Source organism: Colias croceus, chromosome 1, assembly GCF_905220415.1.
Source record: "Colias croceus chromosome 1, ilColCroc2.1".
NCBI classification, from domain to species: domain Eukaryota; kingdom Metazoa; phylum Arthropoda; class Insecta; order Lepidoptera; family Pieridae; genus Colias; species Colias croceus.
In genome coordinates this window covers 3,521,915-3,538,839 of record NC_059537.1, presented here as the reverse complement: position 1 = coordinate 3,538,839, position 16,925 = coordinate 3,521,915, and the positions used below count along the sequence as shown (strand labels likewise).

At 33.2% G+C, this 16,925-nt stretch overlaps 3 protein-coding genes across 3 annotated transcripts; 2 read left to right on the top strand and 1 right to left on the bottom strand.

Moving 5' to 3' along the window:
* The first annotated feature begins 220 nt into the window (after positions 1-220).
* Positions 221-9,063, top strand: LOC123692951 (protein disulfide-isomerase A3). The gene is made up of 9 exons (XM_045637805.1): positions 221-447; positions 528-736; positions 928-1,156; positions 2,729-2,839; positions 3,761-3,893; positions 4,389-4,549; positions 6,732-6,963; positions 7,406-7,543; positions 8,494-9,063. The coding sequence occupies exons 1-9, from the start codon at positions 299-301 to the stop codon at positions 8,596-8,598; spliced, it is 1,467 nt and encodes a 488-aa protein (XP_045493761.1). The 5' UTR covers positions 221-298; the 3' UTR covers positions 8,599-9,063.
* A 1,632-nt stretch (positions 9,064-10,695) lies between these two features.
* Positions 10,696-12,101, bottom strand: LOC123694630 (adenylate kinase isoenzyme 6 homolog). The gene is made up of 4 exons (XM_045640120.1): positions 11,911-12,101; positions 11,682-11,833; positions 11,095-11,240; positions 10,696-10,895 (listed from the first exon to the last, which is right to left on the bottom strand). The coding sequence occupies exons 1-4, from the start codon at positions 11,948-11,950 to the stop codon at positions 10,706-10,708; spliced, it is 528 nt and encodes a 175-aa protein (XP_045496076.1). The 5' UTR covers positions 11,951-12,101; the 3' UTR covers positions 10,696-10,705.
* A 251-nt stretch (positions 12,102-12,352) lies between these two features.
* Positions 12,353-12,950, top strand: LOC123694639. Its single transcript, XM_045640132.1, is given in 2 exon segments — positions 12,353-12,672; positions 12,707-12,950. Coding segments are annotated over 2 exon segments (342 nt in total). The 5' UTR covers positions 12,353-12,489; the 3' UTR covers positions 12,866-12,950.
* The last annotated feature ends 3,975 nt before the right edge of the window (positions 12,951-16,925 follow it).

Below are 16,925 nucleotides of genomic sequence, written 5' to 3'. Positions count from 1 at the left end.
AATTTAATATACGAATGAAAAAACAAACAAATGATAAGATAACCCTGTTCTGCGTATGATATCATTTAGAATATGTTTTATTTTTATTTTCTTCAATACTCAATTGTACGTTATAATATACATATTTAAACCTTAAGAGATGCTTTAATGAACGCTTCCATAATCAACCAATCAAAAGTCGACAACGCTGTGCCGGCTAATGTCATCTGCTGCATCATACGTGTATTTTTCCGGTCCTTGTCCTCTCTCTTAACTTAGCTTCACTTTGTCGCCGAGAGATATCGTGAAGCACGCAAAAATGATAGGGTCACTTAAGTTAGTTTTACTGTTAAGTGTAATTTATTTATGTAAGGCCTCAGAGGAAGACGTACTAGAACTTACTGATGGAGATTTTGATAGTGCGATTTCTCAGCATGACACCGCTCTCGTCATGTTTTACGCACCATGGTAAGTTGAGGAGAGATTATTGACCCCCATAAACTTCGAGAATGTAAACGAAAAAATTAACTTTATTTTATATGATTCAGGTGCGGTCATTGCAAACGCTTAAAACCGGAATACGCTCTTGCGGCCGGCATTCTTAAAAATGACGATCCACCAGTAGCCCTAGCTAAGGTGGACTGTACTGAAGGTGGTAAGACCCTCTGTGAAAAGTACTCTGTATCTGGATACCCCACTTTGAAGATCTTCCGCAAAGGAGAACTATCACAGGAATACAATGGACCCAGGGAATCAAGTAAGTTTTCTTTCAATTGTTATTTCTTATATCTTTTTAGTAATAAAGCTGGTATATTCTTAACCAATTAAATAATATGATTATATAAATAAACTCATTTATAATATTAAAAGTCCATTTATATCTCAATTGGTTAATCGAGTTTAGAATAATATATTAATCCTTAACACAACATATTATTTCTTCCCTAGACGGTATTGTCAAGTACATGCGCGCCCAAGTTGGCCCCAGCTCCAAGGAACTGCTTACAGTCGCCAACTTTGAAGATTTCCTCAACAAGGATGAAGTTGTTGTTGTTGGCTTCTTCGAGAAGGAATCAGACCTGAAGGGCGAGTTCTTGAAAACGGCAGACAAGATGCGTGAAGAAATCACCTTTGGTCACTCATCAGCCAAGGAGGTCCTTGACAAGGCTGGATTTAAGTGAGTATTTTAATTTCATGATGTTTATAACTGAGAATATAAGGTAGCTGATGGCTTACACTTTAGTGAACCACATGTTACTAAAGCCCACAAACCTGTTAGTGTTGAGGATTGTAATATCTAATTTAATCGTTAACTTTGGTACATAACATAGTAACAACAAACATATGAATACATATTTTCTTGTTATCTATCATGCATGTCAAGAAAGTCATATCGTAGAAGAAGTAATAAGTATTTTACTACTTAACTTTTAGTATAAAAATACAAATTCTTTATTTTAAAATAGCCAACCTTATTTTTATTAGAATTTAGAAGCACCTACCACACTAAATACTACACTGCGCTACTTAAAATTTGGCAATAGTTAATTAGCAATTCATTTTATGTTAAAAGTTAAATTTTATTTTATTTTTAAACTTACATCTATTTATCAGTATTATGATAATTAGTATTTCTGCAAGTGTATAGAATATGCTAATTATGCTGTAAATCCTGTTTCTTCAAATTTAAGTCCTGATAATTTTTTTTTGTCTGATTTAAATTCTCTCTCCTCATATTCCGATTTTCTTTGAATTATAATTTAATATCTAATAGTATTTAATACACCATTTGTAAAATACCTCACAATGCAATTAGACTATGAGTTTACATGAAAATCAATTTAATCTTCTCTTTCAATCAAACTGATTTAATCATTCCAATAACTATTGATAAATCTGATTATTATACACACACAATATCTAATAGCATTCAAATTTAAAATACATAATGAGCTTTTAGATTAGAAAAAAAAAAATACCCTATAATGCTAAAAAGTTACTTACATACTAAAAATGTATAAATTTTGATGATTTTTTTCTATTTAAATTTTAAATGGATTCAATCGAAACTTCCTGCCATCCATACTAATATTATAAATGCGAAATTAACTCTGTCTGTCTGTCTGTTACTCAATCACGCCTTAACTACTGAACCAATTTGCATGCAATTTGGTATTGAGATATTTTGATACCTGAGAAAGGACATAGACTACTTTTTACCCCGGGAAATAGGATAGGTTTTATTCCGTAAATCCCACGGGAACGGGTCTATGCGGGTTTTTCTTTGACTGCGCGGGCGAAGCTGCGGGTGGAAAGCTAGTATTTTTATGACTTTTAAATGGTGTACACTGATAACTTATCAACATTCCTATACACAACAATTTAAAAGCATAAAATCTATGGCCTTCAACAGTTTACATTACCTATAGAATTTTTTTTTGTTCATATCATACATTTCATAATATGTCGAAGTTAAATTTTATAATAGATTTGATATTGTAAATATTAGGTACAATAAATAAATCGCGTGAAAACTACATTTAATACAATAAAAAAAATCTGAATTATAGTGAAAATCAAGCATTTTTTTAAATTTGTTTACTAGCTCGTCGCAGCTGCAACGAGATAGATTCTAAAAATACTAAAAATGTTTGCAACTTTTTCTTATATAATCAAATAGGTTAATAGTTACTTTACGTTGTATGAATTAAGTAATTTTATTGATTATTTATTCATTCATCTTTAACAGGGACAATGTGGTACTGTACCGTCCAAAACGCCTGCAGAACAAATTCGAAGAATCCTCAGTTGTATACAATGGCGAGCCTGACTCCCTGAAGGGCTTCATCAAGGAAAACTTGTAAGTATTTGGACATATCCTCCACATACAGACATATCCATCGCATTTACAACATTAGTAGGAATGTTATAAATGCGAAAGTTTGTGAGGATGGATATATGGGTGTTTGTTACTCTTTCACGCAAATACTATTGAAACAATTACAATGAAATTTAGTATGTTAGTAGCTAAAGAACAAGAATAAGACATAAGCTGGGATTTCCGGGAATAAAATATCCCGGAAATACCACAGGAACGGGAGCTATGTAGGTTTTTCTTTGAAAAGTTAGTCTACTATATTGTGAACTAGCTGATCCGCTTCCATTTCGTCAGGCATCCAACATAATTGATATTTCATGTTAGAACATAATGCTATTTATCACAGATTAATAATAATAAGGCAGCCCTTGTCGATCGCGAGTTCTGGGGCGGACCCTTCGAATGTCGAGAGAAATAATTTTATTGCATATAAATTTTATTTTATTGGGATGCAGCGACACGGGATATGATCGTTTATTTGTATTGACTGATATATTATAGTGACGAAAAGTTGACTGATATATTATAGTATCGTATTTGAATGTTACCTGGTTACTATAAGCTAGTACATAGTAGGTTGAAAACAAAATACAAATTATTTTTTCCTACCCAAAAGTTAATCAATGAGAGATTTTTGACCACAATGAATTTATCAATTTCAAATAAGAAAATCTAGAAAAATTCGTGCCATTTTCTCTAAAAGACATTATCATGTATTTTATTGAAAAGACAATGATGACAAGAATGCGATGTGTGCTACAGAATCATCTTGTTGATACACGCATGCTGCCTTCCTTCTGACGTCTTTTATAACAAAATCAGGGCTCAAAAAATTCTAAAAAATATTACTTACTATCAAGAATTTTATTTTATGTAAATATTAAATCTTTGATAATTATTTAGCCACGGCCTAGTCGGTATCCGTCTAAAGGACAACATGCGCGACTTCACCGACCCCCTGGTTGTCGCTTACTTCGATGTCGACTACGTTAAGAACCCCAAGGGAACAAACTACTGGAGGAACAGAGTGCTTAAGGTGTGTGAATATATTGGATTTAAAGTAATGTTTGAGAAGTTAAATGCAAATCATCATATGTTCAATGTTCATCATCCTCATAAAAAAATAACAGTTATTTAGCCCCTTTTCTTTCAGATAAAACATAAAATATGAGAATTGTAGAAGTAGGATTCAATTTTATAGAGATCGATACAACCAGAGAAATCTATACTAATATTATAAAGCTGAAGAGTTTGTTTGTTTGTTTGTTTGTTTGAACGCGCTAATCTCGGGAACTACTGGTTCGATTTGAAAAATTATTTCGGTGTTAGATAGCCCATTTATCGAGGAAGGCTATAGGCTATATATCATCACGCTAAGACCAACAGGAGCGGAGCAATGCGGGTGAATCCGCGGGGCACAGCTAGTATAAAATAATAATGAATGCTTCCAATTGAACCATCTTTAGTCCGACTCGCACTTGGCCGGTTTTATCAAAGTGGTCAAATTAATTAATAATTCCCATATTCGCAGGTCGCCAAAGAAATGGACGAAATTACATTCGCAGTGTCCGACAAGGACGACTTTACGCACGAACTGAATGACTATGGCATTGATTTCGCGAAGGGTGACAAGCCAGTTGTTGCTGGACGAGATGCTGATGGAAACAAATTCGTTATGAGCACTGAGTTTAGGTAAGATGTTTTTTTTTTTTTTTTGTAGTAAAACTTCTTGAGAGTAAAATTTCAAGGTCGCATCATGGCAATACCGTCACGTCATGGAGTAAGTCTTGGTATCTTTGAAACTTGTCAAAGAAGTTTCACTTTTGACACGTGTCCTCAGCATACACGCTGTTTTTTTTTTGTGAAAGACTTAAGCTAAAGCTAAGATTACAGTAGCATTATAATCCGCCTTCTTGGTACATTAATTTACGAGAGATCTTCCTTCTCATTTAAAATTTAACATATTTGACTAAGTGATATTCTTCGTATATCTCAGGTATGTATATAGAAAATAATGAAAAACAATATAAACAACAACCATACTTTGTCTTATATATTAAGAAAGAAATTTATGTAATCCTAATAACTGTAACAATGTTTTTAAATATTTTTTTTTTGTTGCCAACTCATAAAATGTACATTTATTACTTTGCCACCTTATCAGTATTCTAATCTACTTCACAATTATTTATTTCTATTTGCATGTTGATTATTTGGTATGCAACATTCAGTGGCGTGCCTAGGGTGTAAGGACTGGGCAAGCCCAAATTTTTCGAAGTGTTTGCTGGGTACCCTTTTCTTGAATAAGGTATACACTGTGTTACTAAGTAGGTACCTATGTTCGTTATAAAACTTATAAAAAATGTGAACATACCGAATCAAATCTTCTAAATCTTCACGCGCGCCCGCAAACAGTTGAGTCAAACGTTTACCATTACAATCATATTAAAATCTATATCTATAAATTATATAAAACTGTATGACATTATATTATAAAATTGTACAGATCATTTATATTCTAATTCAAAACGCCGATCTTTCTGAAGGAAATATTTTATAACATCAGAATAGAAGTAGGTACCTACTTAGGTCATAGGTGATTGTTTTAATTCAATTAACAGCTCTTTCTCAATGACAGTCATTGTTAATTCAGAAAGGCGTTCTTGGCCTTGTGTATTTCTTAAATACGTACCTACCTAGTACCTACCTATGAATTCAATTTAACGCTGAGAAAGCACGCTCCGTGGAAGAACAACTAGCAAGAATCGTAAATACCAAAATATGTGCAAGTTTCATCAGAAGGCTTCTTCTAACCAATTCTCATTCATGAAATCGATTAATTCGTAAACATTACAATTAAAATTTGGTTTATGTTACTTACTGCACAAATCGGGAGTTGGTTTTGATGAAGAAATTAATCGTTGTTTTACAGTAAAGTTTAATGATTTTACCTTTCCCCGCTGAGCACAAAGCAAACCATCACAATTTACAATACAATCTGTGTCGCGACACTTATTTTATCACAAAATTCGAAAAACTTAACCTAAATTACACCGCACCGGTATAATCATGCGCTAAACCATACTAACAATAATATTCACGACGTTCGTTCGCGCGACGCGCAATCGTAACTATCTTCACACTGTTAAAGCCCGGCTTTGTTGGCCATATAAATTGCTATAGAATTCTACAGATAGGTATGTAGCTACTTCAACGAAATTTCATACGTTAGAAGAGATAAGCGCAAAGCCCGGTAAAAGCCCACGAGTGCAAGCGAGAGAACTATATGTCACTCAAGAAGGACACCGCACTGTTTATACAAAGTACGACTTTATTTAGATAGCAAGAAGGATGAAATTAAAAAGTTTGACTCGAATTCGACATTGTTTGTTGGTGAGTTTTCATTGAATTTCGGAGCAAATTTTGAATTGCTCGTTGCGCGCGAATATTCAAAAGTGAATTTGGGTATTTTCCTGTCTCGTAGCGAATTCCTTAGGCAAGCCGGGCTTTTCGGCTTGTATGAACGTACCGCCACTGGCAACATTGAAATTTCATTACTGCTTGATTTTGATTACGTTTTTTTTCAAACTTTTGAGTAAGATAGGTTAAGGAGTGAGTAATATTAATTTAAAGTGATAAATTACTCAGTTTTGTTGTTTGGTTACTACTTCAAAAGTTATTGTAACGCGATTATAGTTAATTACGTAAAATTATTATTAGTCGTATATTCTATTCCATAAAAATTATCTCGATTATACACATACTGAATGATTTTATGTCAGTAAACATTTGATTTTTTTTAATTATTATTTTTTACCACAGTGAGATAAAGATAATATTTATTATTGTTAATAACAAATACTGATCATTCCAGCATTGAGAACCTCCTGGCGTTCAGCAAAGACCTCCTCGCTGGCAAGTTGGAGCCGTTCATCAAATCTGAAGCATTGCCCGAAGACAACTCTGGTCCCGTGAAGGTGGCTGTCGGCAAGAACTTCAAGGAGCTGGTGACGGACAGTGGACGGGATGCCCTCATTGAGTTCTATGCACCCTGGTGTGGACATTGCCAGAAACTTGCTCCCGTGTGGGAGGAACTTGGTGACAAGGTGACTTATTTTTACTATTTTTTGAAGTGAAACTTCTTTAGGCGCGTTGAGAGTAAAATTTCAAGGTCACGTCATGGAGTAAGGCGACGATTTTGGTATATTTGAATCTTGCCGAAGAAGTTTCACTTCTGGCACTTGTGCTCGGAACACACGCTCTCTTATTTTGTGTATTTTTGTTTGGGTACATTCAGTCATTTTAGTTTAGTATTTAGCAACATTTATAGTAATCAGGGCTCATTCTTGGAAGATTTGATGAACCTTCATCGCTGATTTAGTGTGTTGAAATTATTATTATTATAAAATATGTTGAGTTTTCTTTGATATTTCAATCTTTATGTTACTTCTGCTATTTCTATGAAGTAATCGTTTATATTTTATTAAATACCAATATTTTATTTAATTTTGTTATATTTTTCTAACTCTACTATATTATGTTATTCAGCTGAAAGACGAAGAGGTAGATATTGTGAAGATCGACGCGACAGCCAACGACTGGCCCAAGTCACTGTACGATGTCTCCGGTTTCCCCACCATCTACTGGAAGCCCAAGGACGCCAATAAGCGACCAGTTAGATACAATGTAAGTTTTAATCATTGAGATAATATTACTACGTATGGAGGAGACACCACGAACAAAATCTGTGCGCCATTTTTTGCTCTAAGTTTTAAAAATTATTATCTAGTTAGGTACGATGAAAGTTATTCCTTTGCACTTTTCCGTATTATTTGTGTGTAACACACACGAAGGCATATTAGATGCGTTTCACTTTAAAACAAATAAAAAATGAGCGTGCAGTTACGCCATATGGCGTATGTTGAGCGGAACATAAGTGATGTAGGCGGTCTCGTCTCCATATGTATATCTCAATGGTTTTGATTGTTTTTTATGAACTAATGTAGAATAAAAATAGGAGTACCTTTTGGTATAGATTGCAAATGAGTTGTTTCGTCATCCTATCCTTCCTACTAATATGCGAAAATTTGTGAGAATGTGTGTTTGTGTTTGTTACTCTTTCACGCAAATACTACTGAACCGATTACAATGAAATTTAGCACACATATAGAGGGTAACTTGGATTAACACATAGGATAGGTTTCATCCCGGAAATGCCACGGGAACGGGAACTATACGGGTTTTTCTTTGAAAACGCGGGCGAAGCCGCGTGCGGAAAGCTAGTTATTTATATATATGAAGTTAAAACTAAATTAATTTTATCATGTTAACATGTAAATCCTAAAATTGAATTGATCAAACTTTTACTGCTTCATGGTCAATAATATTTTATTTTGTTTTCGTATTTTGACACTAATCTTTATGTTTTATAGCAATCAAATATTTTGTAAATAAGAAATTTTTAAAGAGTAGATAAAATTCGATCACGACGCGGGATTCAAACCCGTATCGAATTATTCATTAAAAATTTCTCATTGCAAAAACATTTGAATGCTATAAAACCAAATATCAAATGACTACTAATCTTTTTTAAAATAAATAAATGGAAAGTAAGTAAAATCTTTGTTCCATTACAGGGTGGTCGCGGTATCGAGGACTTCTTGAAGTATGTTGCCGAACAGTCCAGCAGCGAGCTCAAGGGCTGGGACAGAAAGGGCAACGCCAAGAAGGACGAGCTGTAGAGTTGTGAAGCAATACTTGAAGATCTGCGAGCGAATGTGTGTGTGAATGCGCCTTAACAGAAAGTGGTGGGATGTATCCAGTTTGCTCTCATATAGCATTTAGTCCACATTCCATCCCCTGAATACTATTTGAGAGCTAGTCTAAGCAATTATTGAGTATTTACCTAAAGGGCCCTCTTGATCATCGGCAGTGTTGGTCCAACAAATGATCGTCGATATTTGTCGCGATCAGCGGATATGAAGAAACTTGTACAATTACAGCCGATCATAGACATTTAGGCCCTCTACACTATTGTGATTGCCTCTACTCGCCCAACACTACCCATTGTGAAGAGGGCCCATAAGCTCTGTCGCAAATTGAATATAATGAATTGTACAGGTAAAACTCAATAATGTCAAATACAGTAAAGTAATTTTTAATGCATTTCTTATATTTGTCAGTGAATAATAAATAGGTTATTTATATGCTGTTGTTTTATTTTAAATGTAGTTTATAGATATTGCAGTTTTTCCTAACAAGTCAAACTGAGTATTTAATATAATTTCTTTACAAAACTCTCCACACTATTATTAAGGCATATATTTTTTATGGGAACTATATTTTCTATCACCAAAATTTATATTTGTCATCAAGTTGTATCACCTAATAAATAGATCTATCACCACGAAATATTTTCGTTCTCAGATAAACAAAAATTGTTCCCAGGTATGAATTATCAAATTAATGTTAATATATTATGTGTAAAATAAGAGATCGATAACCAATAAAATTATTTTGCATTACATGAATGTAAACTTCGTTCTTATAATAACAGTTTTGTTACTTTAATAATAGCTCTGTGCTCAGAATGGTAGATCTGTCACCAAATAAATCGATTTATCGATCCCTGACTGCGACTAGTGCGACTCCTTTTTATTTAATATTTTATCACCAATACAGTAGTAACATTTAATTCGTTCAGATATTAAATTAATAGTATTCGTTACCAATTTAATACATCAATTTATAATTTTAATGAAAAAATGATCAAAGACAAATTGGCGCGCTTTAAAAATTGACTCTAAAGATTGATTGAGAGAGATGCAAGTTTAGTTAGTTTACTTCATTCGCGATTTCACGTTCATTGTTGTAGGTGCATTTTATTATCGTTGTGGATAATTTGTTGTTTTAGTTAATTTCTTTGTTTGATTATTTTGACTTTAATTGTTTTATTTACTACTCTGTTAAAAATGTTATTTAAATATAATTTATACTATATACCAGTGGAAATTTAGAACCTTGGGAGTCTAGTTAAGTAGCAGAATCTTTTGGTTGAAACGATGATGACAACCCTAATTTTTTATTTGAACTTAATGCAATTTTCTAGTAACATAATATGATTTATTGGTGATCTTTTTAAATTAGTTTGCTTAAATACTTATTATGACACACCTATTATAATACATACAAATACATTTATTTGGTACTAGACCTTATATCTCAGGATTTTAGGTGATTTATTGTGGAACTGATTTTGCATTGTTTGGTGACTACATTATGGTGACAGATCTACTATTTTGAGGACAAACCATATTATTTAAGAAACACAAAACTAATTAAATTGGTAATAGCTTAAAGGATACCCATTTTTTATTTTGATTAGTATTTATCGTAATCACTACATAGTATAAAACAAAGTCGCTTTTTCTGTCCCTATGTCCCTTTGTATGCTTAAATCTATAAAACTACTGAACGGATTTTGATGCGGTTTGCGGTTGTTTAGAAAGAGTGATTTAAGAGGAAGGTTTTTGTATATAATTTATTAGATTTCAGACAAAGCGGGCGAAGCCGCAGGCGGTAAGCTAGTAATCTATATTTTACACTGTATACATGAATATTATAAACCTGCATAGGTGCATTATCCACTTACTAACAATTAAACATTAATTTATCTAAAGATACACAAATTTTAAAAAGACAATAATGTGTAAATGTATATATTTATAGCTACTAGCATCTCTGTCAGTTAATTTTGTTTTTAATGTGTGAAGGACTAGGTTAACAATCTTTAATAATATGATTGATAATTCAAAAAGACATGAATAAAACAACCAGAATATTGTTAAATTATATATTTTCTTCCTTCCATCTTTCAATCCATTCCACTATAGCGTTAACATTGCTTTGCAACTGTTCTTCAGTGTCATTTCTAAGCTCTACAATGATTTCTGGCTTATACGATGACTGCGCTTCTTCTAGTAAAGTCTCAAAGATTTCACACTGTATATTGTCCTCTAATTTTTTGCCTGTGTATCCCCTAAAAAAACATGGTTTTATGTAATACTTGAATGATACATGGATTTATTTTCAATTTAAAATAAAAATACAGAGAAAACATTTAATTACCTAATCGATTTAGAAATAATCTTAAAACATATTATAATAACTTCAAAACTGATTAGATTAACAATACCAAAAAATTATAATCTGTTTAATTGAGTTCATATAATATTTACCTTTGAGATAATCTATCAAACAATGTTGTATTGTTTGTCCTGATAACAAAGACACCATCGAACCATCTCTCTGGAAAGAATTCACAACCGTGGTAATCCACAATGTTGCCACCTTTCGCCATCATTCCTTCCATGACATCCAGCAGCTTTAAATAAGAAAAAAAGATATGTAAAATTGGAACAAATATTTAGCCAAGTCATAGTGACATTGTGTATCAGCGGCCGGCGAGTGCCAGAAGCGACTATAGGGCGATTCCCACTCAAATAAAAAAACTACGTAGGTTTACACAACTTGTTTGTATTTTATTTATGTATCGTAAATTTTTTGTTATTATCGTCTAATGCTTAGTTAAAATGATTTTACACCAATTCCATACATTTTGAGGTTAGAATAGGAAAATTGATTTTTCTCCAAAACTATTGGTTTCCTAACTTTCCCCTTTTGGAGGGAGGGTCCCCCCCTCCTCCTCCCCCCTCCCCTCCCACAAAAAACCTATAATACGTGCAGCAGTTAACTAAAGAAACCCCATTTTCATTGTTGTTTATACGTTGTATATTGTGTATTTATTTATTCTATCTAAACTTACTTTATCTTCATTAAGGAAAGGGCATTGGTATTCCGGATCAAATTCATCTAAACAGTTGTGTTCTTCGGCCAACTTGGACACCTCCCGCCACGCAAATTTTACACGGTCTGCTAATTTTCTGCTAATGGTTGACTTTCCAACTCCAGGGGTTCCTATTTATATTTAAATTCGGCATTAAATGTCTTCCATGCGTAGTGAAACAATATAAACATAACCTCTAAACATGTACCTGTAATCAATATATTGGGTAAACTTCGTTTTAGATTCATTTTGTTCTTTCACTTTACAGTCTCAAATATAAACACAGTGATAAAATGTATAAATGGATAAAATTTCAGAGAAAGCACTAAATTAACACTATATAGGTTTAACGAATTATCGAATTTAATGTCAACTAATCATAAATCAACTTTCTTTTTTTTTTGTTTTCATGGCAAGAAGATGTGACTATTTGCCAGTGTCAAGTGTGAATAAATCAACTTGTCAAGTATCAAAATTCATAATGATGTCTGTGTCATCACAGAGTTATCAATATTGCACTAGCTTCTAATTTCTCGATGACCTTTCTAAATTTAGCAAGGTGTAATAAATGCATTATACTTAACTTTTATTACCTATCTTGTTCCTTTTTTGTCTACATTTTACTTTGACATTTCAATTTTCAGACAAGTGACAGCTGTTATTTGTCAAACTGAAATTGTGCTGAAATTTTGATTTTTAGAGGTTATAAAATAATGTTACGAAACGAGCAATCTATAGTAAAATAGTACTGCAAATAATAATAACAACATATTCGGCAGAAAATACTATGAGAATACGAAGACCAAGATATCTGACTAACGGGCAAATAGTTTTAGTAACCGTTTTAGGAGTAATTGGCGGAGTATATATTTGGCAGCCATTGATTGCAGAATATTATATGAAAAATAATCAAAGTGCTCAGAAACCCTCCACAAAAACCCCAAGTTCCCAGTAAAATGACACCAGTATCGCGTTGGGTTAATAAGTCCAATTTACCTGCTAAGCTCTTCATGGGTCTTGCAGTTGCAGGCGTTGTAGTTGTAGTAAATAAGATGTGGATCAAACCCTATCTTACAAAACAAAGATACAAACAAGCAGAAGCTTGGGCCCAAACAATTATTGAAATGGAAGAAAGGGAATCAAATAGGGAATTAAATGAATAATGCTTTAACCCATTGAGCCCCAAGCGGCCTGATCGGTCCCAGACACAATAGATTTTATATTATTGTGTCTATGGTTCCGGGGCCTGAGTTATTAAATATAATTGTAGTACATAAAATGTATAGCTTCCTTAAATAAATTAAGAATTAATATTTTCTCCATGTTTTTATTTTTATGGTAAACTACTTGTGTTATAATATATATACATGCTCCCATTAACCATTTTACAATACTATTACAAAATATATTACTTTAAATACTACTCGTTTGCATTGATGGATAACTGCATAGGTACCTATAACCACAATAACTGTCTAGTAAAAACAGCTGAATACTGATAAGATCTTTGAATTAAAGCATGGTTTCTGGATTAGCACAAATTATATAAATATAAAATAACAAAAATTTTATAAGAAATACATAGGTAGCCCAGAATTCAAAATAAATATTTATCTAGATTTTTTTTAATGTCATTTCATAGGTTCATTTTTATGGATGTTAAGTCATAGCTCCTCTTATTACTAAATATATACATATTTTAATCATAATTTTATGAACAGTGGGACTAGGAAGCATAGGCTCGTAGTCATACAAGGTTTTTAACTTTTTAGCTTACTTATACAGGGTTACAGGAAAAGTCGATGTAGATCCGTTAAGGGCATGTAGTACACATCATTTCTGAATGATTTCACTATGTAACCCCCCATCCTAAACTTAACCGTTTTCGAGATATTCGAGTTTTAATTTTTTTTATGAAAATGCCCAATTTTTCGGCTATTCAATTGAATATTTTGAATATTTTTGACTCTTATGATTATTTTTTTTGTTTTTTACATGAAGAATGAGATGCTTAATTACCTCAATGACTAAAATTGCACGTAAGTTAACTAAATAGGTCATTGTAGACGATCGAAACTTAAGAAAATAAGTACAAATTATAAAAAAATATTTTTCTTTTCTGGATATCTCAAAAAATTATTATGGCACTTGCTCTGCAGATGTGCTTAAAAACATCTACATTTTATCAGCTATCCAACGAGGTATAACAACCTAGGGTTGTATTTAAACTCATAGAAAAAAACATAGTTGAAAAGGTTCAGGTAGTAGGTCTAACGGGTCCCTCGGATATTGTCCTTCAAGTTAATCCGGTGCATGTGAGCGAGACAACTTTCGATTTATGCAGATGAGAGTGAGAAAAATAATGTGCAAAAACAAGTTTGGAGATACAACATACCCATTGTTTTGTATTTGGTCGTTTGTTTGCTTGCCATCCATTTTAGTCTACTCATGCGATTCGTCCATGGTAGATGCGAATTATTGTGCTTTCGGATTCCCATACGACTTATGTGTGTAACTTAGGTGACCTACTAATGATCTCCCATTACTGCGGGACATGTGGTTTCAACATGATGGCTGCCCTGCTCATTTCAGAAGAAGCGTTAGGGAATGGTTGGACACTAACTATCCTAACAAATGGATTGGACGAGGTGGGCCTTTACCCTGGCCACCCAGATGTCCCGACCTGACCCCCATTGATTTTTATGTATGGGGGCACATGAAGAGCCTCGTTTACAGTGAGCCCAACCCCATATCGTCAGTGGAAGTTCTCAAAGAAAGGATAATTAATGCTGCTAACGACATAAGAAGAACATTAACTACATGGTGTAGTGAAAAGTGGACTACGTGAAAGAATGAGAAAATGTGTGCGAAATAGAGGTGGACACGTAGAACATGAACTATAAAATTTTATTCAAAAACATTAGGTGATTAAATGTTATTTTGAACTGATTTATTGTTTCATTTAGCTTACTACAATCACCGACGATCTGTATGCCAACTATGAGTTGAGCGTGAGTGACTTTGTATGCCACCTAGCGTTAACAACGCGCCGATTACGTTATTTTCCAAACAATAGCCAGTAAATGACTAGTTACTGGACGTAAGTGACTACTTACGCTCAAGTAATAGTTGGCGTACTTACGGTCATTATTTGTACGATCGACGATGTGAACAAAAAAAATGCTATAAAACTGAATGATCTCCTAGGTCAGGATAGCGGGATATCGATGGATGCATGAAGGTTGTACCTAGCCGAGGGAGGCCTATGTTCAATAGTGGAAGCCAGTAGGCTGAAATGATGATGCTGAACTAAGTCAAATTAATTAGATTAAATAAGGACTATTTATTCTGACTGCCATGTAGCCTTAGAAACTAAGTTTCACCTTTGAGGTTAATAAATACCCTAGAGTGTTATACCTCGTTGGATAGCTGATAAAATATAGATGTTTTTAAGCACATCTGCAGAGCAAGTGCCATAATAATTTTTTGAGATATCCAGAAAAGAAAAATATTTTTTTATAATTTGTACTTATTTTCTTAAGTTTCGATCGTCTACAATGACCTATTTAGTTAACTTACATGCAATTTTAGTCATTGAAGTAATTAAGCATCTCATTCTTCATGTAAAAAACAAAAAAAATAATCATAAGAGTCAAAAATATTCAAAATATTCAATTGAATAGCCGAAAAATTGGGCATTTTCATAAAAAAAATTAAAACTCGAATATCTCGAAAACGGTTAAGTTTAGGATGGGGGGTTACATAGTGAAATCATTCAGAAATGATGTGTACTACATGCCCTTAACGGATCTACATCGACTTTCCCTGTAACCCTGTATAATAAAAACAAGTCCAATCAATTTGGACATACAAACTTCCAGCAAGCTGAAAATCAGTAGGTAAGATAAATGTTTAAAATGTGATTAAAAATAAAATTTGAAAGTTTCCCATGTTTCCCCTGTAGGTATGTAAAAAAAATTAGTCGCGGTTTTCCACTACACTATAATTTTATGTCCGGCTTTTTTGCAATCACATAATATTTTAATACTGCAACCCTTTTTAGCAGTTGTTGCTGAACTTTTGTCAAAGTATTTTTATGATAAAACACACGCGTACCTAACCATTTTTTATAACCTTGAATAATTATCTATACCTACAGGGGACAAAATGGGGAACATTCTTTTAAACAATTTTACTGATTTTCAGCTTCGTGCGGGAATTTGGGTAGGTAGTCAAATTTTGGTCTAAATCGACCGGACTTGAAAATATTTATCAAGAATAATAATTTTTAATCTTATGAACTTTAAAAATACAGGTTCATACTTTTTAAACTACATTAACTAGGTATTTCAGTTTAAAATTAAATTGTACCTTAGATTGTACCAGTTTCAGTGAAATAGTGTTTCAGAATACATACTGTTAGACGATAGAAATACCTACTAGGTACCTGCACGATGGTCTTGAAGGTGAAAGTATCAGTGTAAGAATAATATGAGGAGTAAACGGCAGTAATAAGTGGATTAGAATTTTGACGTATATTATAGTTTATTTATGTACCTACCTACCTATAATGTGAAATGTCCTCGAAAAGATGGAGTCAGGGAGGAATGAACTCTGTTTGGCAGGCTTTATTTAATGATGGCTTTGAGAGTTCAATGCCGTTAGAGACTAGTGAAAGCGATTTCTTTGGGTGGGCAATTGGCAATCAAATATCGACTTTGTAATGATTAGTACCTACCTAATATTATATTATTATCTACTTACTCTGTCATATAGATTATCGATTAGGGTTAGATTGACAAAGGTCTTGAGAGTTTGTCGTAAAAAATTATCAATCGCATTCGCGACGTTCAAAAACGCGGTGATAACTTGTGTGGTGAAGCCGGCCTCCGTGCCGGCCGGCATGTCAGCTTCCTATAGATGGGTTTTTCTTTGAGATCAATACATCCAGTTGGTAGAAACTGGGTGTAGTTAAATTCCTAGGTAACACGACAATATACCTAATAGCATTAGAATTCGGAACACCGTACCTACACACAGAGCAAGTAATAACCTAGTTACTCGTAAAAATATTTTTCAATGCACTTTTAGATTGAATATTGCATTTATAAGATATTTACCTAATTCCCACTAGCTTTCCGCCCGCATTTTGAAATAAAAACCCGTATGGTTCCCGTGGGATTTAATTGAAAACTTTAAATACCTACCTACAATACTTGCTCT